We start from the raw sequence: 24,606 nt of genomic DNA on the forward strand, positions 1-24,606 counted from the left end.
TCCCGGTCGCTCGGGAAGCTCCCGGCTCCGTTCTCTCGCCTCGTCCGTGCATGCCCCGGTCACTGGGGCCCTCATGGGAGAAGGCCCCCCGGGGGGGGGAGTAAGCACAGGCTCGGTGCTGCCCCCCGGCCTGTGAGGGGTGATGGGGGTATGTAGCGAGGAAGGCGGGGCGAGAGCCGTGGGGCGAGTAAGGCGGGGCCGGCGGCGTAAGTGGCAACGAGTGTCAGCTGTGCGACCGCCGGTCCCCGCATGCCTCACGGGGGAGCTCGGGAGCATAAGAGGACGAGCGACCGGACCATCGAGAGAGAGGACCCGGGCCCGGAAGTTAAGTGGAGTCAGTTTGTTTGGCCGGCAGTCGGCCGCGAGGGGCTGCCGGCCTGTTTTATTATTGTTTATTTACTTTCACGATTAAAAGTTTATTGTTTGAATGATGCCGGTTCCCACCTCCTTCCTTCCCTACATTGAACTGTGTTACAGTTACCAACGTTCTTCAGAATATCTTCTTTTGTGTTCTGCAGAAGATATAAAGTCATACAGGTTTGGAATGGCATGAGGGTGAATAAATGATGAAAGAATTTCATTTTTCATTTATCTATTTAACTGCAAAACAATTTTCGTTAGGGATCTTGATAAAATGCTACAATACTGCTAAAATGTATCTCTTAAACTGCTTTGAATTGAAAATGAAATGGAATTGGATCTGCTTTTGTTACGACACATCATTTGTGTCCACTGTAAACAGAGTGTAAATGCATGTGCATGACTTTATTTTACCAAACTGCATAGAAAAAATCTTTAGCCTTATATGGCTGCTGCAACAACAACAACAAAATCTACATCCCCTTCAACATCCATCATGTTGATACAATTTTTAATGCATTTAGCAGAGTCTTCCGCGCGTTCCCGTTTGTTCTGTGCGATCTGGTGCCATACTGAATCAAAGTGAAAACAAGCATCAGTCATTGTGACAGACAGCAGTGAGCCACTAATGAATCTGAACGTTTAGCTGCCGTCTGTGCTGAAGCTCCAAGCGCGGCTCTCAGAGGTTCACTCCTCGCCGCCAAATAATTGCGATATCACAGGTGCTGAGGTAACAAACTAATTGCCGTCACTCTCTCTGCGAGATAAAAAGTGCACTGGAAAATAAATTTGACATTGCACGTGATTGTTTCGCCTACCTGTGGGATGCTTTTAATCTAACAGGGGTCCCCACTGACCCATTCACAGCGGGGCCCAACAAAACGTGCAATTTTCCCTCGCATACATTTTTAATGCAGGTTTTTAGAAATGACTGAATAGCGGTTCCGTGATAAACGAGGGATGGAAAAACATGGGGGATTGATACAAAGAGACCTGTCGGTCAACAGATTTGTGGCTTAGGAAAAAATGGATTTCCCATTTGGCTGCAACAATAGTCTCAGTGAGGTTTGGTGAGCAACAAATATGTAGTCCCCTCCATCATGCATCAGCCAGGGAAATGAATGAGACTAACAAGCAAGAAGATTCTAGCAAGAACAGCGAATGGGACACCAGTCGTTGAATGCCTACTGTGCTTAGGAGAAGTGTTTATTGGATGGTGTTTATATGTCGCCCTGCCATGGCGACAAAATAAACGGGGCAGGGTTTTTTCACACCTCTGAGAAGCTGGATAACAAACAGCCTCATTGAACTTTCGGAGCTGCTGGAGTTCACACAGCAGTGCATTGAAGCATCAGCGGCCCACATACACCCATGACTGGCTACACTGTGAACTTTTGTACCATTACCTAGCAAGACCTGCGCTGCAACTTGTAACATGGATTTTAACCATGGCTGCAGTAAGTATACTTTTAGAGATACTAAACAATCTGTGGGTCATTTTTGTGGGTCATCTGTCTTTTTTGTGATCAGGACCCTCTTAAGTCACTCTATAGGGGCTTGTGATATTTGCCTATTGCGATAATTTTTTTTCCAATGAGACAAGAAAAATGCTGAAGAAAGTTATGAGAAGCATAACTATCGGAAAGCCAAATACTGAAATTGTCCAATAAGAATAAAGCATTCCATATAAGAACCTAATCTACATTCTCACCACAACCAAAAGACTGAATCCATTAAAACAACAAAAAGTGTTATACGTTAGACAGGATAAACCTCGCTCCTCCATCCTCCAGTGGATTATGGGATGTCTTGAGCTGCAATCGCATGCAGACAATAATGAGAATTCAGGCTGTTGTGTTGAACTAACAGTAATTCACTACCTCGGCTGTGGCAGAGGTGTGCACGCGTGTGTGTGCGTGTGCGTGTGCGTGTGTGTGTGTGTTTGTGTGTCAAGGTGCCGGGCGCCATCATCAGTGCCTCTCTCTGCAGGTGGTTGTTTTTGTGTTTGTATATCTGCTGTGGAAGGAAAACAGAAGTCACATCTCTGCAGTTAATGAGCTCTCCAGGCAACAGCTGCTGCCATACGGGGCACCGCTCTGTGAGCCAGCCACCCTGGACTGAACTTACTAATAAACTCTTTGCAACTGATTCCACTGGACAGTGTGCAAAGGTAATTTGGAGGAGAGGGAGAGAGCAGAGCATTCACATATAAATTCAGCTCCTCCCTAACCGTGGTGCCATGGAACTCCCCCAAAGCTCACTCCGCAAACTGAGCTGTGAGAAAATGTGCACCTTGTGGAGCTAACACAAAGAGAGATGCTAGAAAGCTTTCCTGAATCTTCACATTCACTGTGCTTTTTCATTTTCACAACTCCATCAGAAAAACTGAGCCGCTTTCTACCTTCACTAAAGACGACGCTTCCAAATCTTAAAAAAACAACTTCACTATTCTATTCTCCTACAATGCAAGCTTCTAATACTGCAGTATCAATAATAAATCAATACCTATATGCAAAAAAAACTAGTCCAGGTCTCTAAAAATGCAATAAATCAGTAAAGAATTTAGTTCAAATTGTTAATATCTATATATAAATATATAATATTATTATTTATAATTATTTTATATATTAACAATTAATATAATTATATGTGAACATAAAATGATAATTACACATTAATGCATATATTAAAATGAACCAATTAATTGCAGAATAGAAAAATATTGATTATTACTATTATTTGAAAACATTCAAAAATGTTTTTTCAAAAGCCACAATGATTTATTCAACTGTGCTGAATATATTTTGTCCAGATTAAGTAACTCAATAGCAAAATTTTGAAGTTGTACCTTTTTTACATTTCTTTTTAGTTTGGAAAGTTTAGGAACCACTGCTTAAATTCACCATTGAAATCTACAATCATATCACCCATAAGGCATAAGGTTAATGAAAACTAATGGGCGTGAAAAAAGAACCCATCTTCTGTCCCTCAATTCTCTATTTCACATTTAAACTCTCAAAAGCAGCACAAACATCTACTAAGAAATCTACTAAGAAGTAAGGGACCCTATGGAGGAGCTATTGAATCTGATTGAATAACACTGAAGTCCATTCCCTTTCAACATTCGCTGCTTATTATTCTCCCTTTATCCGTCTCTATTTCCTCTCATCACTGTGACTTTCGGACATGGTACACACTCATTGATTCTCCTTATTCAGTCTCCTGGGAGAGAAAAATCCCCCTTTCCCGTTTACTAAAGCGGAGACTATTAGTGTGCAGGGTGAACGAGGAAGGGCCCTCCGTCTTTTAAGCTCACTCCAGGGGTTTGCCCGCAGAATGTGTGCGTCTAGACCGCGCTGATCTTTCACACACTCATTACAGCCATTTTCAATTAAAGCCTGGCACAGCTATCAAACCACTTTTTGGAGAAAAAAGAAAAAGGGGGGCATTCTTCACAAGCTTTCAGATTCCTCAAAGAGACTCTCTCTCCCGAATCTTTCAGCAGAAAGCAGAAGCTTTGATTGGAGAGAGGAGGATAACGTTGTGTGTTTCATACGGGTGACAACAATGGTGGGGAGGGTTGATTCCAAAGCATTATGGAATGCAAACAAGTTGAAAACACATCCTTGGCTGTTTGCCTCACCAAAAGAGAAAGAACTGTGGATAAGTTTCAGACTCTGCAGAGCGGGATTTAAGCATCTAACATCTAAGCAAGACATTTGGGGTTTAGAAAGCTGTGCTTACCTGCAACGATCATTCTATGATCTTCAGAAGGCAAATGTGAGAGAAGAAGACAAGAAAAACATTGGTTAGGATTGGTTAGTGGCAGAGCAATCATTTGTGAGACAAGAGGCATTATGGGATAGATGTGAGGGGAATAGAATGAGGTGGAGACATAACAAGCGTGTAAGACAAAGGGGTGTTATCTGATGAAGCCTAGCTGTCACGTTTCTCACCCGCATACAACTGACAAGGATTACCTGAAGTCTATAACCCCACAAACATGTGTCACTTAATAATATACAGACATGGAAAAAATTCCAAAAAGGACTATTCCAAATTTTCATTTAGTCAGCATTTCTAGATGTATTGTGGCCATTCCAGTCCAGTGCCTGTCGAATTTCAACAAAATCAAATCTCAGGAGTGACAAAGTCATCCAACAGCAACGTGAAAGAATGACGGCATGACAAGACATGAAAGCTGTGACAAAAAAGGAGGTTGTTACATAAAGTACTTCTCGAACTACCTAAATACATGTACATATATTACTGTTGTATTGCTTAAAAAAGTGAATATAAACTTGTTCTCTTTGTCGTATTTGAAGTCTGAAAAATACACAGCATCTTTTCTGTTATTTTGATCTGTTTCTCTAGTTTTTATTTTCTGTAAATGAATGCAAATAAAAACAATATTGTTATTTGAAATTTGGGAGACATATTGTTAGTAGGCCTAGTTAACAGTTAACAGAATGAAACAAAAATGATCGTTTTATCTAAACATTTATTCATTTACATTTATTCATTTGGCAGACGCTTTTATCAAAAGCGAAGCTTCAATCCAAAGTAGGAGAGCATATAAACATTTTTCAACACGCTAAACAGTACCGTTAGTTTACAAGGCCATGCTACTAGGAGGATTAAAGCTGGAGTAAGCAAAGGAGAGAATGAACTTTTTTTTTTGACAGACAGACATACAGAGTTATTGGTTAGTCAAATAAATGCGGAACAGGTATGCATAAACACCTACGTATAAATAGTGAATTCAGAAAAACTGAAAATAATTTTGAAATGGTCTCTTAATAATATTCTATTAAGAACCACAACATGCAAGTAAAAGATATTCACAACAAATGTTGCTTACTACGTAAAAACCAGAAAGGAATGCAAGGTGAGTCTCACAAAATCTGTCAAAAACACACTGTTGTGTTGCCTGGTCAATGTCGTCATACATTTAGGCTCAAAGAAAACATGAAGCATATTTATAGCACCATCAACATTGTTTTGTATTGTGACATTATTTTTATGACTAATCAAGCAACAAACAGGAAGAAATAGCATATGCAAAAATGCAATTCTATAAATGTTTATCACACATAACATATTTAAATATAATTCTATAAATATATAAATATACAACACTTTGTTAAATATAATATTTCTAAATATAACTGGGGGATATTATCTTAATTATTAAAAGATAGACTGCACAAAAATAATCTATAAATTAATCTATAATTTTTATAATTAAATTTTGCTTCTGCCGGTTGAAATGTGACCACTTTTTTGTAAAGTGGGTTCTCATCTTGAGATCCAAGTTAATCTTGGATGTTTCTTCCCAGACAAAAAACATCTTAAACCTCACGTTTACACAAAGTGCAGTGTTTCCATTATGTGAATGATGCACCTGGCTGACAAACAAGCACACGCAGTTAAGCACACACGTTCCATACACTCCGTCGCCATATCAACCTCCGCTCTGATGCAGATTGCAGGTAAGTGATACTGACTGCAAACCAGATCACATCTATAAAGCATGAGTGTGCGGCGAGGATGAATTTACCTAGGCAAGATAAGGCAGACAGCTTCTCCACCATAGGCTGTTATTGTACCTGCCTTTAACAGCAGGCTGTGACTGACTAAAGAGTTTATCTCACCAGTTTAACACACATACTGCATATTCCTGTAGCTCAACTTGTAGAGCACTGAAACATACTTTAAATAAGACAATCTTTAGTCTTATGCGTTCGGCCTAACTAACTCCATCCCTCACACACAGCATCTCTTCTGATCTCAGATCACCGGGTCTCTTTATCATTTGTCATCCCAGCTGGAATTAGCTTGTGAGACAAATGGGCCATTATAAGTTTTGTACCTTAATGCGCTCATGTTTGTTAGAAGCAAATGAGGGATGTTTCTCTTTTCTTTCAAGTTCATATGTTTATGACTCCGCTGGCTTCCTGACTGTGGTGTTCCAGTCTGAACTGAAATGATGGATGAGTAGAATGACTTCTATATAGGCTTCTATAATCTGGCATGTATCCAGCACCTCTCATGCACATCACGCTGCGTACGCGCAGTTTGATGGGTACGTGAGGCATTCGTCACAGATGGCAGACGCAGTGTGCAGAAATAGTGCAGATCCGTTGGTAGAACTCTTAAATTAAGTTTGATTCACACTGACACCACTTTCACTTTCTGGGCATCTTTATCTGGAGAGGTTGTAAATTTAAAAGTAAAGAGATAAATAAAGGAGAATGGCCAAACGATACAGCCTTTACAGTATATATCTATACTTAGTTTACACACTTAGTATGTTATATAATTTCACCTACATTCCTTTATATATCTATATTTTAATAAACAATAAAAAGTCACAAAACAGAATAGAAAAATTTTGTCTGATTTCTTAAAAAACATATAAAAGATATAAAAGCATTAATATCTTAAATAGGTAATGCCCTTCTTTGCAACATTACTATGCACTGGCATCTCAGCCCTAAGAGAAATCTGTCTGTGATATATTCAGAGCACCGTGGGTTTGATGGGTCACTAAGTGAGGGGCTTCTAAGTCACAAGAGTCGCACAAGAGTGGGTACTTGAACTTCACTACAGCATTAAAGAAGAAAACAAAGAGCTTATTGAATTTGCTCTGGATACATTTGTATCACTGTATGAAGTTCAACTCCTGCTTCCCGTCATCAGGCCCTCGACACCGAGGTCCACCAGGGACACAGGATGCATTTACACTCATGTTGAGAATCAATTTTGGATTTTCTGCATACATATGGTAGAACAATTATTAGTGAACACAATAGTAAATAACACCCAATGAGAGAGAACGTCTTGGTTACGTACGTATGTAACCTCAGTTCCCTGATGTCGAACCGACAGAATGGGGTTTGATCTTGAGAGCCTATCATCTCCTATTGTACTTTTAAAAGGCCAATGAAGTTGGCGAATGGCATGGCATGCCAGTATACGCCCTGTACATACAGGTATAAAAAGGAAGATGGCGTGCCCATTCATTCACCTTTGAGCTGAGGAACATGAGAGGCATTCTCGGTTGCTGCAGTGGATGGCGAAGCGTTGTGGCATTAAGGACATCGTTCCCTCCATCAGGAAACTGAGGTTACATACGTAACCAAGATGTTCCCTTTCTGTTGGTTTCTCGACATGGTGTTGAACCGACAGAATGGGGTTTCTATACGAAACGCCACGGTGCTGCGCCGCGTCACGAGTTCCAGCGGAGCGACACTGACTGGCCTGGGCGAGTCACAAGTGAGCACAACCGCAAATCGTAACCTTCCAGTGGTGTAGTAAGGCATCAATTGCGTGAATCATGATGAGAGGCTCTTACTAATGGCCGTACAGGCGGTGGCCTTTGCTACTCTAGGGGCGAGATAGCCACCCGTCACTGTAAGGAAAACTGGGAAGCGCTACCCCCTCGCCTGAGGGGAGAATGCTACGGAGACCACATCTTCCGTAGGGAGAATATACGTGGGATACCTACACGGTCTCACCAGTGGGGAGATCTCATGGGAGTAGTAGTGCGGGGCCCCAAAAGGGGTGCACAGAAGCGGTGGAGTCCACCGAGGGGAGTTCACAGGTTCACCAACTGGGGAACCAAGAGTGAGGAAACGTCAGACGGGACTACCCAAGGAGGAGAGTCACTACGTGTGGAGCACTAGCTCAGGTATAGGGGTTCACCTCATGAGGTTAACTCACCTACACTGGGCCTGGAATACGAGCCGCTCCGCCCTGCTCGTAAGCTCGAAAGTGCACCACTCCCTTCAGGGACCAGGTGGTGAACTTGCAGGCGCTCCCCTCTGGGGAGGAAGATCCAACCCCTTCCGTGTTGTGTCCAGTATGCGCCCTGCGCTGCTACTTGGACCGCATGCAGAGCTTCAGAAGCTCTGAGCAGCTCTTTGTCTGTTTTGGAGGACAGCAGAAGGGGAGTGCTGTCCCCCCACTGAATCGTGGACGCCATCACCTTGGCGTACCGATCCCAAGATATCCCGTGCCCAATGGCAGTGAGGGCTCACTCCACCCGGGGCACATCTCAGGGCACCTCTCTGGCAGACATATGCAGAGCTGCGGGTTGAGCTACGGCCAATACTTCTTGTAGAGCCGGTGTCTGTCCGCATCTTGCACACCAGGTGAGACCGACCGACAGCCGGCTGGGCGTACGCCTGCAAAGCGCCTTCTCCCCTTCATCAGGTGAGTCAGTGTGCTGTTCTAGCTCTTCATGCACCTCCGGGAAAAAATGTACCGGGGCGGAACGCGGCTTGCCACCGCGCTCCGTATCCAGGTACCAAGAATCCAGCCGTGAGCGCTGCGGGGAAGGCAGTGCGGTGCACTGCAACCCGAGGCTCGCGGCGGCTCGGGAAAGCAAGCCTGTCATCTCCGCATCAGACTCGTCCTGGGCTCGACCGGCCGTAGTCAGGAACTTCATGGAATCTTCAGCGTCTGTTGCCAGGAAGTTACCATCCAATGCCGTGACTGACACCTCGTCCTCTGTACGCTGGTGCGTAGATCCGCTATGAGACGGGTGACTGCCGCCCATCAGAGACAGGGTAGGCGAGCGTGACGTGGCATGGACGGTCCGCGCCATTTTTTGCGACGGATTAACATCCATGGGAGTCCCCATATCACCATCGTCGCTGCGGACGACTTGGCAGCAGCCGCGGAACGGGAAGCAGATGATGTTGTGGCTGGTTCCAAAAAGAACACTGCCAATCGTGTCGCAATGCCTTGATCGGCATATGCTCGCAGTGTGGGCATGCCTTATCCACAAACGCTACCTCAGCATGTTGGAGACCCAGACATGTGATGCATCTACCGTGCAGCTACCGTGCTCGAGGACGAGCCGGCCACATTCAAGATTACAGTGGCGAGACATGCCTGGCGGCAAGTGAACGCTGTGAGAAATTTGCTCTTTTTAAGGAAATTTGCTTTAGTAGACACCCTTGGCTTGCCACCGAAACGCCCAGGGGAAAATCGCACACATCAGGATGAATCCGCTGCTCTGCGTCATAGAATCCAGTAGTTCCAGAGATAATGCGTTCAGCATGTATGCTCAGCAGGTTCTGAAGAACAAAAGGTGAATGAATGGGCACGCCATCTTCCTTTTTATACCCTTATGTACGGGGCGGAGACTGGCATGCCATGCCATTCGCCAACTTCATTGGCCTTTTAAAAGTACAATCAGAGATGATTGGTTCTCAAGATCAAACCCCATTCTGTCGGTTCGACACAACGTCGAGAGACCGACAGAAAGGGAACTGAAGTGTTTACACACAACGTTCTTCACAGGAACCCTACTGCCCACTTTATTGGGGTTTACCGCCATCTTGAACTTCAGAAAGGATAAGCTGTCACAATAAATGACTATTCCCTGTCATTTATATAAGATGTGGATCAATTACCCTTTCAGTGACACTCTTTACACTTAAATGCTACTTGTGCTATCTATCTAATTCAGACCCTTCTTTGTCTGCAGTTTTCCTGACAGTACTTAACTTCTGAGCTAAAGGTCACGGACTCCATTTGCATTTGAGAGCTTCAAGACTATTCTACATTAAGTGCCCTCTGAATTAGATTTCCTTTGGATTTAAGACTTTTCAGACTTTCATCATTATGTAAATCAGCTCATTACACATCACATAACTGAGTTAAACAGAGCCATGAAGTCATGTGGCTTGGCTATTCTCCATACAGTACAGTAAAGACATTAATACGACTGGGACAGACTTTGAAAAAAATGCATAATCCGGACTAAACAATCCTATTAATAAACTGAGAATAAACTGCTTGGTGCAGAAAGGGCTGCACTGTCTTATTAGGCAGTATATAAAGTTAAGAGTGATATAGATAATAAAGTTAGACAGTTTAATTATAAATGAAACAGTTACTCTTACAACAAGACAATGTTAGATGCCCCTTCTATGGGATCTGAACAAACAAGTGCTTATTGAGTGAAAAGGGGAGAGTCGCAGAAATCCAAAAGGACTGCTTTTACTCAAAGCGCATAATCTCACAATAGTGCAATTTCACACTATGCAACTCTCTCGTTCCTTATCATTTTAAGACTGTCTTGTTTAATTTACTTCGAGTGGCTGGATTAAACCCTCCATCATGAGGTACTAGAAAAGCTTTAATCAGTTCAACTAAGCTCTATATCCTCATAAATCTGTCCATTTGGACAGAAATTATATATATAACTTTGTGATACATGGCAGGCTTGTTTAAGATCTGTGATCGATTTGATGAAGCTGGAACACAAATCCAATTTCCTTGAAACTTTCAATTGGCTCAAGTTAGACGGACAACCTTCAACAGAGGTCAAGACATGAACATCATGGATAGACAGCATGGTTTGCCTGACTGATGATGGCTAACCACCGCCCACTTTTTATAGTTAGTGAATCAGCACAACCGCTGCTTCTGTTCGAAAGTCAAGAGTTATCACAGCTTTAAAATGTCCCGACTAGCGCTCTTTATGGCTCATTTTTACTCCACTGGACTCGAAGTGAGACCACAAGAGCTTGGGGTGGATTTGGAAAAGGGCCATAAAGGTGAGAGGGCAGAGAGCATTCTGGGAAGACGTGCACTCCCACATGCTCCTCTCACAAATCTCATTACACACTAGCATGCACTGACTAATCGAAAAACTCAAGAAGTGAGGAAAGAATTACAGGCTAAATCTCTCAATCGTAGCTTGCATTAGCTGATGGAGCAGTATGACTGCCTTTAGGGCATTTACCAGATACAATTATAAACAATAAAAAACATCTTTGTGATTGAGGAATTCTTCCTAAACGATTCACAAAATATCTTTCTATCCACATGGCATGGATTTATTGAAGCATTAAACCTTTTTTTATTTTCAAATCAAGGTGTCTGCAATGACACTTCATTCTTTAAAGCCCCCCAAGATTTTATTGCACTAATAATTTTTCATGCGCTCTGCTAACAAGGGTAAATCCTCTTGTGAGAAAGCAGCTCCATGCCTCTAACTAAATAGAGTCGTTTAATGCCTCTAAAACCCCTGCTATTACAGGAGACAGCTTTTAATCTTCACAATCAAATGGCACAAGATGTGTCTGCCCCAGTGTCCTAGCATCCACAGGGGGCAAGACCTAAAATTAGCCTGAATTAGCATGACCCCAGACAATACACAGACACAAAACCAAAAAAAGTTATTATTAGACTAGTTTTATTATCCTTACTCATCTCACAACTTGGAAGTATAAGTATGTTAAGAAAGAGAATTGTTAACAGCACCTCAGAATCGGTTTAGTGTAAATCAATTCAAGCTGTCCATTCTACTGAATCAATTCTCAGTTAATCAGTAATGATTCAACTATTTCTACAATGTAACAATGGCTGTTTGCTTAAAATTCTGTTTCAGGAAACCACCCTTTTAAGGTATTTCAGACCCAATACATAAGCAAAAAAATAAGATTTGGGTATCTAGCTATCATAAAGCTGCGTTCAGACCGCCAGCGACTGTCTCATAGCTTTGATTGTCCTAGAAACATTTATAAACAAACCCTGCAGTAACAGACAATAGACGACTGAAGTGAGCTCCGCTGCTGTACTCCTATTGGTAGTCGCTCCGGAAAGTCGCTCACCATTTGCACAAAGTTGAACAAATCTCAACTTTGCTGAGTCGCTAAACACAGCCACTTCCTGTCGCGAACGGTCACTGTCGCTTGTGATGCTGGATGTCGATTGACGTCTCCTCGCTTTGTCGCTGGGTGTCGCTGGCGGTCTAAATGGGGCTTAAGGTTGTATTTGTTAGCATTTGTTGGCATAAGCTAACATGATTTTTTTTACTTCCGTATTTCCGAGTGAAATGGAATTTCTAATAAGAAAAATAGTGGGCGTGGCTTTTGTCTTTCTCTGCGATTTGATTGGATGTATACAAACAGCTGTTGCAGTTTGAAATGGAACTGGCAGCAAACTGACAGTTGAAGGGGAGGAGTTAACAGATGCTCCACCCAAGCCGTCTAACACATCATTTAAGATGGATAGTCATTACAGGAAGGAAGTGCATATTCAGATTTTAACTAAAGATTATGAGGGCACACAGATTTAAAAAAATCTATATTATAAAGTATTTACAATAAACGCTGCAATATTTCATGAAAAAAATAGGCATTGTCATTTTTTATTTCACTGGGACTTTAACAATGAACAATACTTCTACAGCATTAACCTTAGCTCATGTTAATTCTGGCATTTACTAAATAAAACGATACTGTTAGTCATGTTAGTTAATACAGTGAACTAACATGAACAATTATATTTGCATTAACATTAACCAAAATTAATAAATGCTGAAAACAGTATATTGCTAATTGTTAATGTTAGCTAACACATTCATTAATGTTAACAAAACAACCTTATGGTAATATCACCCAGTACTACTTCACATGTGACAGATGTGATCATGCAGATGGTAAACTTTCCTCCAAAAATAAATGCTCGCTAATAAAAACAAAGATGCACTTTATATTTAACAACCTTCACTAATTGCATTATAAAGGGTAACAGGCCACCTAAACATAATGAACCCTCTTAAAATCCAAAGCTAAAGGTGCCCATCAAAGCTGAAGACACATGAAATGAATGTCAACTTCCCCTCAAGCCCCACATAAGCATGAGGATCAGGTCTGCCGTGCTGTTATTCATCAGCTCTGATTAGAGCGAAGGGCTCCTCCAGGTTCTGTCTCATTTGCAAATAATGCGTCCCTCAAAAGGTTGCAATCAATCTTTACCAGGTATTATATAGTTCAGGGGAAATTAATGAAGTCTGTATTATTTATTTTCTTCTAGGGAAAACAATGTAAAATGCTGTTTAGCTAAATGAGGAAATTAATATGTTGGAAACGAGCAGCACTAGAGATGTCATAACGTAGTACTGTACACCATTAGAGGCACTGCAGTTCTGAGAAATTTCATGTTGACATGCCTTCATATTTGATCATTTTTTCTTTTTCATACTTTCTTTTTTCTTTATCTTTTAAATAAAGTTGACTATAAATATAAGCTGTTTATTTCCAGAATACGTCACGATTTCTAGTGCTTGGCCATCATAGCACATTAATCTATGACCATGCACTTAAACATCAAATTTTCATATAAAACATAAATATTAGTAAAAGATTTTCTTTGCAGCAAGATTTAATACATTTTTAATATAGTCCCTTATTTAACCTTATTTTGCTTGAAAATGTCACTTATTTATATTCAAACCAACAACGCTTAACATTCTATCAACATCTGGCAACCCAGGGCACATTTAACCATTAATTCTGTATTATACAGAGGTGTACTACAAAGCACCCACCACCATGCAGTTTGACAGAGGTCACTTTAGAATCAATCGCTTTAAGTGTTCTCACCAGCAACAGGGAACGAGATTAAATACAGACTTCAGTCTCCGGTTAAAAGACAGATAACCAATAAAGCAGAGAGAACTCAACCCTACTTTTACTCTCTTGGGCTTCTGCACTGTCAGAGATTGTTATTTTGTATCCTCCTCTCCCTTAACATATCCCCTCGGTTTTATTTATATAATCCAACGCAAGACCCTTACCCCGCTGGCAGATCAGAGGGTCATTAAAAGCAAAGCCGTTTCAGCATCGCATTAACTTAATGAAAGCAGAGACTCGTGGCACGATTCCCAGGATGCACTGCTCTGTTTGCGTCTCACCTCAGAGGTCAGCGCTGCTGCTTAAAAGTTCAAAAGTAAGAGATAATGGTGCTTGAATGCTAAATCTGAAATCTTTTTGGAACCTGCATGGCATACAAACTCTTTCACTTACTTTTCCTCTCTGTGCCTGATTATCTCTCTTTCTCCGTCCGTTTTCAATCTGCCACTGATTTGAGTGGTAGCTCAGAGGTGTCTGATAGCCGTGGAGGTTTAACAAGGCCATGATAGAATAGTCTTTCAGACTGCAGAAGCATTGAAGTGCCATTTGACGTACCTTGGAGAAAGAGCAGCAAGTGACTAATATGGCCACTGAAATGCTAAATGCAGTATAAATGACTGAGTAATAATGGAGTTCCCATGGAGAGTTGTGATGATCATGAGAAATGGCACTGGACTAAAAGTCTGAGAGATGACCGTGGAGGAACTTTCACTCTGCAGTCCCACAGCACCATCAGTCAAGCCCCTGACAACTTCAATACACTCACAGCTGTGAGAGATCATCCACCTCAGCACAATTTTCTAGGTTACTAAGTAGATAATTACACAGAGTCCAACTTAACTCAAGCGTGGTGACAACATTCAAACAATAGTTGACAGATTGTAGTCTCAAAACTTCATCCTGTAATAATTCATCCATTGTATAAAAAAGTACCATGGTACAGTGAGATGTTCCGATACCCTTTCTCCCTTCCCGATACCGATTCCGATACCTGGGCTCAGGGTATCGGCCGATACGGAGTACTGATCCGATACCTGGGTGTGTATCTGTATACAGCCTAGGCCATAGCCATAGGCCTACTCGCCCTGTATGAATTGACAGAATTATTTTATGGTGTGCTTCAGACTTATCCCTTAATAAAACATGAACAAATACATACAGTAAACTAGAGTATTTTTATTATCTGACAGACATTTGACAGTAATATTGTTTATTTTTCTTAAGTCGCAATTTTACTGGCTGGTTGGTCAACTCTGAAATACTGCTAAACACGTTTTCACATACTGCTAGCACGTTTTCATTTCTTCTTCGTTGCTCTAAACAGTGGTTGCTTGTGACGACACAGCACAACTTTCTGTGTCTGCATTCTGAGCAGAGAAGAAGTGATTTCCCATTTGCAGCGTTAAGCAAAGCTATAGCAGGCATAACTAGGTCCTGTTTAAGAAAATGGTATCGGATCGGTACATGGATACAAGTACTCGGATACCAGAATTGTATTTGGTATTGGTGGCATTTCCGATACTAGTATCTGTATCGGAACAACCCTAACAGTGAGGGTACCAAATGGTATACTATGATGCAAGGCAACCATTCTTATGCATTCACACTCCAAACAATATCTTTGTTTACCACAACGGCACCTGTCAATAAAAAACTATGCACAAGGTGGCAAGACAAAAAGTATTGTGGTATCAACTCTGGTACTTGATGCTCATCTCAGTGCTGGGGCTCTAGTTTCTTTTTCAGATGTTGTTAAAGCGAAAAAGTTTTTTCTTCTAAATGATTACATAACTAGTGTTATGATTATAAAAAGTGAAACAGAACAAGGGGTTTAAATGATTGTTTCCACGGAACAATATTGAGACATTTTTATAGCTTTAAAGGGACAGTTCACACAAAAAATCTGTCATCATTTACTCACTGACAACGGCAGTACCCATTGACTTCTATCGTATGGACACAAAACCAATGCAAGTCAACAGGCATTGGCGTTGTTCGGTTACCAACATTCTTCAAAATATCTTTTTTGTGTGTTCTACACAAGAAAGTCATACTATACAGGTTTGAAATTACAAGTGAGTGAGTAAATGGTCATCATTTTGGGTAAGAAACAGAGTGCACAAACCAACCAATGTTAATCGTGTTCGCTTCTTAATTATATTGAATCCTAATTTCACATGCAAGCACATTACCATGTTAACCTGATTAGCTAAGAGATGCTGATAAAGTTCGTTTCTGTATTTCGTCAAAACATTTAAAAAACATCTGCAATATTTGCGATGAATGTATTCATCTACAAGATTTACAGATTGACACATTTAATATTAAACACAGCAGTGAAGCATCAAGGCTTGGACAACAAAAAGCTTTTCTGCCCCATGAGACCTTGTCCTCACATGACCATTCAGGAGAATCCATTGCTTGATGATATAAAATGTGTTTTTGCTTATCTGCAAGTCAGTTTTGCCATCTACAGCTCTTGGGAGTTATCAAATGTGCCCTATGAGACTGGCCTATGCAACAGTTTCATTTGTTTTAAAGGGAATGCAGGCATGCTATATCTCCACAGTAACTCCATAACTCACACCTCCCCGGATGTCACTACTGAGAAATGTTTCATCCTTCTTTCGCAAATCGTTCCCTTTTATGGAGACAAACTCCTGCAGACACAAACAAGTAGCACATCTGCATGAGGCAAAAGATAACAAGCACTTAACAGACTCTTGAGCTTATGTGTCGCAGGCGAGATTAATTGGCACAATACTAGCAATGAAAGCCCATAAACAATGTGTGCAAGTGTGTTAAGGGCAAAAGTCTCAGAAAGCATCTATAAACAACACATACTGTATGATGACATCATAATAATAAACTCTTATCGTCTAGAGGCGAGCACACAACAGATAAACAAGAAATAATGTTTTGTGCTTAAATGATGTTTTATGCAAAACAAATATGTTTGTGGATGTCTAGGTTATACAATATACTATACTGTAAGTCCTTTCTTCAAATGCTAAGGTAGTGTGTTTGTTTCTTTCTAAGAAAAACAATGAGATCCATTTATTCCCACAAAGAAGCCTGGTCCCCAAGCACAGCTAATTCAATTAAAAGTGATGCCCAATCGGTGACTGGGATACAGAGGGAATAAGAGAATAGTTTGAAGAGAATAAACAATGGAAAGCCAGAGAGGAAACGGTGGCTCTCCTGCTGTGCATGCATGCTCAACTTGCCCCAGAATTTCTGCCTCGTCTCCAGTTTGCATTCGGCAAACTCACCCTCTGCAAACAATGGCCACTTATGTTTCCATAGGGACTGGAGCTTATGGGCAGGGGCTTGACTCTCTCCGCTCAGAGCCGCGCACATTTAACCAAAGAGGCTCATTAAAGTGCTGAAAAGCTTCATACAACAAGGTGGCAGTGTGCAAATCGGCCAAACGTACGGCACTGACGGCGTAAGATGATTTACATAGTGAGGCAACAAACACGCTGCAAATGATGGAAACCAGAACAGAGCGCAATACCAGCCAACCATAAAAAACACACTTATTTTTCAAGTGTGGTATGTGGTCCAAATGTTTGAGAAATGCCTCTGTTTAGTATGTTTTCTCATTTAATGCAATTAGTCTGATTTTCAGTAAATAGAGTAGAAATGATCATTTTTGGTATTTCCTGCTTTTGCTTTGCCAGCATGCAATGCCAGTATGCACTCACATTGGCATTGACTCAACAAAAGTGTATACAAAATCTAACGATACGTGTTAACACGATTTGTGAATGTTCCAAAAGGCATTTTCTCTGGAAATAAGATATGACCTATTTTAAAAATGCAGTGACTTGCAGTCTTGAATATTCATTTTACAGCAAAATCTTGCAATGAAACAATGGTTTTAATTATAATAAATCCCATATTTTCAATGTTGTCTCAGACTTTCAGACCATATTTCAACACTCGATTGCAATCGATGTCAAAATGCAGCAAACCTGAATCGATTGCGAAACAAAAGACCCATAGATTGTTATTTATACCGCTGAGATGTCCGACACAAGCTATGAAACCTAATTCTGTCTACCTTTATAATGACAAGAATTCACAAAAACCTAGCAGACATCTGGTTTATCTGGTGCCCATTCTCACATAACAAGCTAAAAAAGCAGGTCTGGAAACATATAGCTCAAAGCTGTGGATTCTTTCCTTGCTCCGTAGCTCCTCAAAGAGGAATGCAAAACAGGTTAACACAAGATCACGCTGGCACGTCTGCACGGGTCCCTTTTCCTCTATACGTACACTCACTCCCACACAAAGACAAGCACCTTCCTGGCTGACACCTTGTCTCTCTCGCACAGCTTTGAAGTCAACTTGTGCTGAAAAGATTTTAAAAAACATACAAGAGTGACTTAACGTACTAAAAAGAGAGAACATTTAAGAGCCGGAAGTCATCCATGTGGGGCAGGAATTCAAACAATGCGTTCCGGCTTTTGTAGATGCCACGCAGGATGGCAAAATTGTGTATTCTCCAGATATAATTACCCCTTGCTGTGGAAAAAATGGGCGGGACAAGGGATCTTTAACAAGAGGCGTCATTATGGGTGAATGGACGGAATGGACGAGTCTTGTCACCCAGAACGCTCGTGTTACCTGCAGCAGACAAAAACATCCACCAGCTCTGAGTCTTCAGACGAAACACCAGACTACACCACACAAAGGCACAGATGTGTGCCCTACACTGTACACAAAAGCAATTGTGTTGGCACAAAGATGCAGGCACACCACACCGGTTGGGTCCTTTTATGCACAAAGCGTTCTATGGCCGACAGCAAGGCTTTTTTCGAGTCATTAAATGACTCATTGTAACTCAACTGCAAATTCATCAGTTGTGTCAAAAAGCGTCTTTTGTTCTCACACAATTTCTGAAACGAAATAAAGGAAAGAGAGGTGTGGAGGGGGCACCTTGGCACACCAGTCAGGATCTGTGGGTGGAAACAGGATCACTGGAATTCCTGCTTCAGACGGCATGTTCCTAATCTTATTATCTGAATGACTATGAAATCTGCATTCCTGCATCTCTTCAAACCCCTCCTGGTCCTGGTTCTCTCCCTATGACAGCAGACATGTCAAAAACCCTTTCTACTATAAATGTGTCTTAAAAGAAACTTTGACACAGGACACTGGATTCAGTCTAGATAGAAGAGCCACTCATCTGTTATCTACAGAAGACAACATCTACGGCTGTGGTCAGCATGACCTTTCAAACACTAACCTGATAAGATAGATTTCCTTTTAAAGCTACAAAAAGATTTCTGCATTTAGATTTTTGTGATAGTGTTTTTTTAGTCAGAGACGTGCCGAGACTGACACTATTTTGAAACAGTTTTGTCTTTGCTGACAGCAGACAGGTTCCAACCGAGCCACTTGAGTTTGACCTGCAGCTGATCTCACGGGAGCAGGTTTCAGGAGACTCGATGCTGAGCTGTGAGCATGAGAAGAAATACACGTATGTTGCCATGAACCTGAAGTGCAATTTTATGAGCACACTTTGTTTTTATTTGATAAAGATCAGACGACACAAAAAGGTCTTTTATGTAGATGGTGCACTACATAGAGAAAATGTAACAGTAAATATAAATAAATAAAATGTATATGATGAAGTAGCTAAAAATAAAGAATCAGTCATTGTTTACATTTAAAGCTGTACTTTTAATATTAATATTAACATTAATAGCTGTGTTATGTTTTATGCTAAACCTAAAACTAGAATATTTAAAATTATTTTTACAGCTCGAGCCATACAATAAATCCAATCTCATGAGATTTCGTAACTATTTTACGAGGTGGCTAATTCGGATAAATTTGTATGTTCTAATTCATACATTCTGTCCAGTGACAGGTGGGGTTAGGGGAGGGGTTTCAGTATTGCTTTTTCTAATAATAATTAATTAATTTTGTACAAACTACATTGTACAAATTCACACAGATTTAGCCGAATTACGAATTTCTGAGATTGTGTTGTACATGTTGTTCCTAATACAGTTTAATCTTCTACTGCAAGAAGATGTGTGAACACACCGAATTGAAAAATAGCTTATAGGTTCAAAATGGTCAAAAGTCAACAATGACAGAATTTTAATTTGGGGGTGGACTTTTCATTCAGGGGTGAGCGACGACTCAGGCGTGTCCTTTTGCAATGTTATGCAATGTTACAGACTCTGTGTCTGTGTTATTAAATTAAGGTGATTCAGGATGTTCAGTAAAGGTGATGTTGAAGGTGCCGAATACTTGTCATAACAAAAATCACGAATCAGATGATTTCATAGAGATCTTAGAAAGAAATTTTAGAGGGCCTTTCGCATACATGCATTACTTAGGCAGGTCAGTATGAACATAAATCAGTCAATGAATGCTATATAAAACACATACTATTCTGCTTTATATAGTCTGTAATTCAAATCTCATTTTTATGGCCAAGTAAACATTTACATAAGCTAACTTGCAAAAAAATGACACATAAGGGTATATAATTAAGGCAGTCGAAAGAACAAAAACATAAGTTGGGATGTTGGTAGAAGAATCAGGTATTTATAATATAAACTAGCAGGGCGTGCTACAGCAGCTACGTGCATGTACTTTCCCAGCAGCTGCTCTTTAAAGTTTCTGGGAATATTAACAGTTAAAACCCTTCTGAACCACAAAAGGGGGATGGGGGAGCATAAAAATCCTATTAACCAATACAAAGGCTGCAGTGTTTGGCACCGACACTACGGCACTCTGTTTTAATGAAGTGGCCTGCTAGCGCTGAGTTAGCACCGGGCCAAGACCAAAAAAAAAAACAGCTGAGGAAAAAATAAACAGCATCCTTTACTTTTAAGACGACACAAAGACAAATATTAGCAGCCAGCTGATATCTCCGTGGTGTGGGATGTGTACCATATGGCAGTGAAGCAGGCAAACAGGCTAGGGGACGACAGAAGAGGATATTAGCATTCTGTCGCACTGTGGCCTCTGCATTAGGTTTCATTATGCTCAGCCTGTGCAATGCCAGCTGGGATACATGTTCAGCACCGGGCCAGGACAAGCACCCACTCCCACGAGACAGAAGCCAATAAAATACCCATTTAGTCCAGAGAGTGAGGTGCTGGTGAGGGCACTAGGAGCTTTATAGGAAGGGGCGGGCTTTGAGAGATGAAAGAGCCTCTCCCTCACGAGACATGTACAGGGCTTGTTTTGACTGTCTCCTGGCATTTTAATATACATGATAAAGGACGTCCTTAGAAAGGACAGCTTATAAGCACAGGCCCACCTACAGAAAAGTGGACGCACAGCTTCCTTACAATGGCATTTGTTGTGGTATTTGTGCCTGTGTGCTTCCTTTCATGTCAAACTTCATGGGTAGGTATGACAAATGTCTTTCTGACAGTGTTCTCATAAGACTGTGAGTCTGATGATCTACTACACGGAACGGATGAAAACATTGCATTTGGAGTTAAATAATGGAAAACATAAGTAGGCAGTCAGTGCGCATCTGTGTTTTAGTGTTTGGAGTCATTTTTATGTACCACAGTATCGATTCTTTCACCTTGCAGAACATAAGGTTCAGCCCTGAGGAATTCATATAAAGGAACAGTTTACCCTAAAATAAATTAATAATCATAATTTATTCACCCTCATGACGTTCAAAATGCGTATTTGACTCTTTTTTCTGTGGAACACAAAGGAAGATATTTTGAGAAAAGTCTCAGTGGTTTTGTGTTCAAACAATGGAAGTCAATGGAATCCAATGTTGTTTGATTACCAACGTTCTTCAAATTATCTTCTTTTGCGTTCTGCAGGCAAAAAAGTCATTCAGGTTTGGAATGGTGAGTAAATGATGAAAGAATTTCCATTTTTGGGTGAACTGTCCCTTTAAGCGAAACAGAAGGGCCTGTTTGTTTGCAGTGAGCCTAGTACACATCGTCCAAAACTCTAAGCACTTTGTGTGAAACACACACACATACACATCACACACTCAGACTATTATTGTATTTCTCTGTCATGGCATGACAGATGCATAAACCAGTTTGTGACCGTGCCTGGTTGAAGACAGCAATCAACACTATAAGAAGACATGAAGGAAGTGGTGGCTATCAGAACTAAAGTAACATCAACATCAAAACTATTATATAATAAACTAATTATAAAAAATATAAAAACTGTATATGAGCATGTGGCACACTGCATGTACATATATACATGTACTGCTGTGTGACAACATCTGGCTATTTTTTCTGTTCACTTTCTGTTTCTATGGAGGCTTTTCGCACCAACATCAAGACGATGATTGATCTCGCAAGAAGGATGGAAAAAGGCACGAGGGCTGCAATTAAAGCTGATGGTGATGGGAGAAAGAACTGGGCATATGTGTGGAGACAAGACAAAATGAGCTCTATAGAGACAGAATGATAAAAGTCAGCGAGCGTCTTCTTACCTGAAAGGCACAGTCCACAAAGCCAGTGATGGAACATGAAAGAAAAGAGAAAAAACATAACCATGTGAGAACTGAACAATATCTGGCAATCAACATATAGCTCTGTTCCAAAACCCAGTGAGGTCCAAAAGAGGTCTTTATGTGAAGCACACAAATGATCTGTTTTGAATATATAATTATATCTATGCAATGCTGCAACCCTATTTTCAAACAGCTCTCATTGGTAGCATGCCCAATATTATTTTTCACAATGTTGTCAAGGTATGAGGCTCACAAGGATTTGGAACAAACCAAGCCATACTGTATGTTTCTGTCACATTCAGAGCAACACATACGTAACATGTTAAATTCCCTGTCAGAAATATCAAAAACACTTGTCTGATACTTGAAATTACACGTCTTCCCTTATTTTTTGAATACATACTTTAGGCCTGCACTTGTTTTAAAAGCCATCTTGTAAAACTGATATATGCAGCATAAGAGGTTTCATGCGTAATATTCAAAGCTGCTTCCTGACAAAACCTCTCAGGACAAGTAGGACATCTTAAGCATACAACAATTTCTCCTCAGATAGATGTAGGCAGGTTATCCCTGAGGGTGAATGTAATGCAACACAGCTGCAACATCAAACATAAACTGCACAAAAGCACAGCTATACATTCACTCAGTGAGTTTGAACAGTTGACAGTTTACGTCTTCAGTCGAGTATTGAGGTCTGCCGAGCTCCATTCTTCCCTGAGCTGCCATCTCTCAGCTCTCTGACACTCACTGAAATATTTACAGCAAGACCAGACACATGTATAAGATCCCTAGCCTGCTCCTCTGTAAGCCCCCCTAAAAGTTAACCAGGATAGCCACCTTTTACCGTCATGCATATTTAAACGCAGCTAGTGCTCCACGCCTGGACTATAAACACATTAGGATACTCTCTGAAACGAAAAAATGTATTTATACAGAGAAATAATACGTTGGAATAAGTATACACACACATATTTATATAAATATAAATGGGCCAAAACTATTGATGACTATGTCCAATCAAATATTTAGAAAGGAAAACTGCTCATTCTTGATTTCAGTATTTTTTTAATAAAGAAAAACTTGGCTCGTGCTTGAAAGCATCAAAGCTGACCCTGTGTAAAGCCTAGGCTGACCTGTGGTACAAACCGTATCAATGTGCTTAAAGGGAAGTTAATAATGGACTCAGGTGCTCTAGGCTCTTAAAGAAAAGTGTGAGTGTGGGGAGGGGAGGGGACGTCTCGTGGGGGACATATTTAAGGGGAATTATTCATCCCTAACACTCGATCACGCATAAGGTCAGCACTCCATTCAAGGGTTTAAAGATCTTATTTGCGTGTAAGGATGTAAGAGAGAAGGGGGTAGATCCTCATCCTCTATCGGGCTGCTGGTGCCGTGACACAAAGATAACCAGCACTGGGGCAAGAGACTAGACAAAATATGACTCGTCCCCCCATCATCTTACAGTGTGATATGCATCATGTCTGGTCTGCAAGTGCAGTCTTTTGTTTGTCACCAAAACACACTAGGGACAGGAGACAACAACGACCCTTAAAAGTCAGGTTTTGTGTCACGTGGACGTTAGCATAAAGATCAAATAGGGTGGTAAGTTTGCAATTGATTTTCCAATTGATATAGATAACAATCTCAAGTGTGAGGGTAGTTCAAGCTCAAGTGTGTAACTTTTATGCTACTATGGAATAAATTATGCTTGATGTCACCAAATTATAAAAATTATACATAAACAAATAAATAAATAACAAATTAACTTGTATAATGTCACAGTGTTTAGACACTATGGAATAAAATATGTTTGATGTCACCAAATTATAATAAATGACAAACAAATAAATACATAAATAAATTAATAACCAATAAATAAATTATGAGCATCTACTATGGAATAAAATTTGTTTGATGTCACCAAATTATAATAAATAATATATAAACAAATAAATTACTTTGTATAATGTCATAATTGTGTCTTTTCATTTTAAGTTATGAGAGATTATTTTTAATAAAAAAATACACTTCAGCTTTCTTCCTTCTCACTGTCCCCCACCCTTGCACCCAAACAAAATAAAAGCGGGAAAGAAAACAGAGGAAAAACATTCTTGGGATCTTGGACATCGCTCAAACCTCTCTTGAGGTCTAGTTGCTACAGGCTTATCAATCAGAGTTGCAAAATGTTTGCCATTATCTTATAGAAACACTCTTAGCAAAGAACACAAAAAGTTCCCTGAATCAACTTTCGGTATAAAAACAGGACTGCCATTCATGGCCCTCCTGAGCTGGAATGAGGAAAAAAATGTGCGGCTATTTTAAGGTGTGCCA

General features: G+C 40.6%; 1 protein-coding gene across 8 annotated transcripts in view; it reads right to left on the minus strand.

Annotated features, from left to right (window-relative positions):
• Nucleotides 1–24,606, minus strand: part of agrn (agrin) — a 212,269-nt gene that overhangs the window by 154,871 nt on the left and 32,792 nt on the right. For 6 of the 8 annotated variants that reach the window (XM_057319910.1, XM_057319903.1, XM_057319905.1 and 3 more), the window contains exon 3: nt 4,105–4,125. The exons of the other annotated variants lie outside the window; for them this stretch is intronic. In XM_057319910.1, the coding sequence (XP_057175893.1) occupies nt 4,105–4,125 (21 nt within the window). The remainder of the gene's footprint in view (nt 1–4,104; nt 4,126–24,606) is intronic. 8 annotated transcript variants of the gene reach the window in all.

The sequence above is a fragment of the Triplophysa rosa genome, linkage group LG21 (assembly GCF_024868665.1).
Source record: "Triplophysa rosa linkage group LG21, Trosa_1v2, whole genome shotgun sequence".
NCBI lineage: Eukaryota > Metazoa > Chordata > Actinopteri > Cypriniformes > Nemacheilidae > Triplophysa > Triplophysa rosa.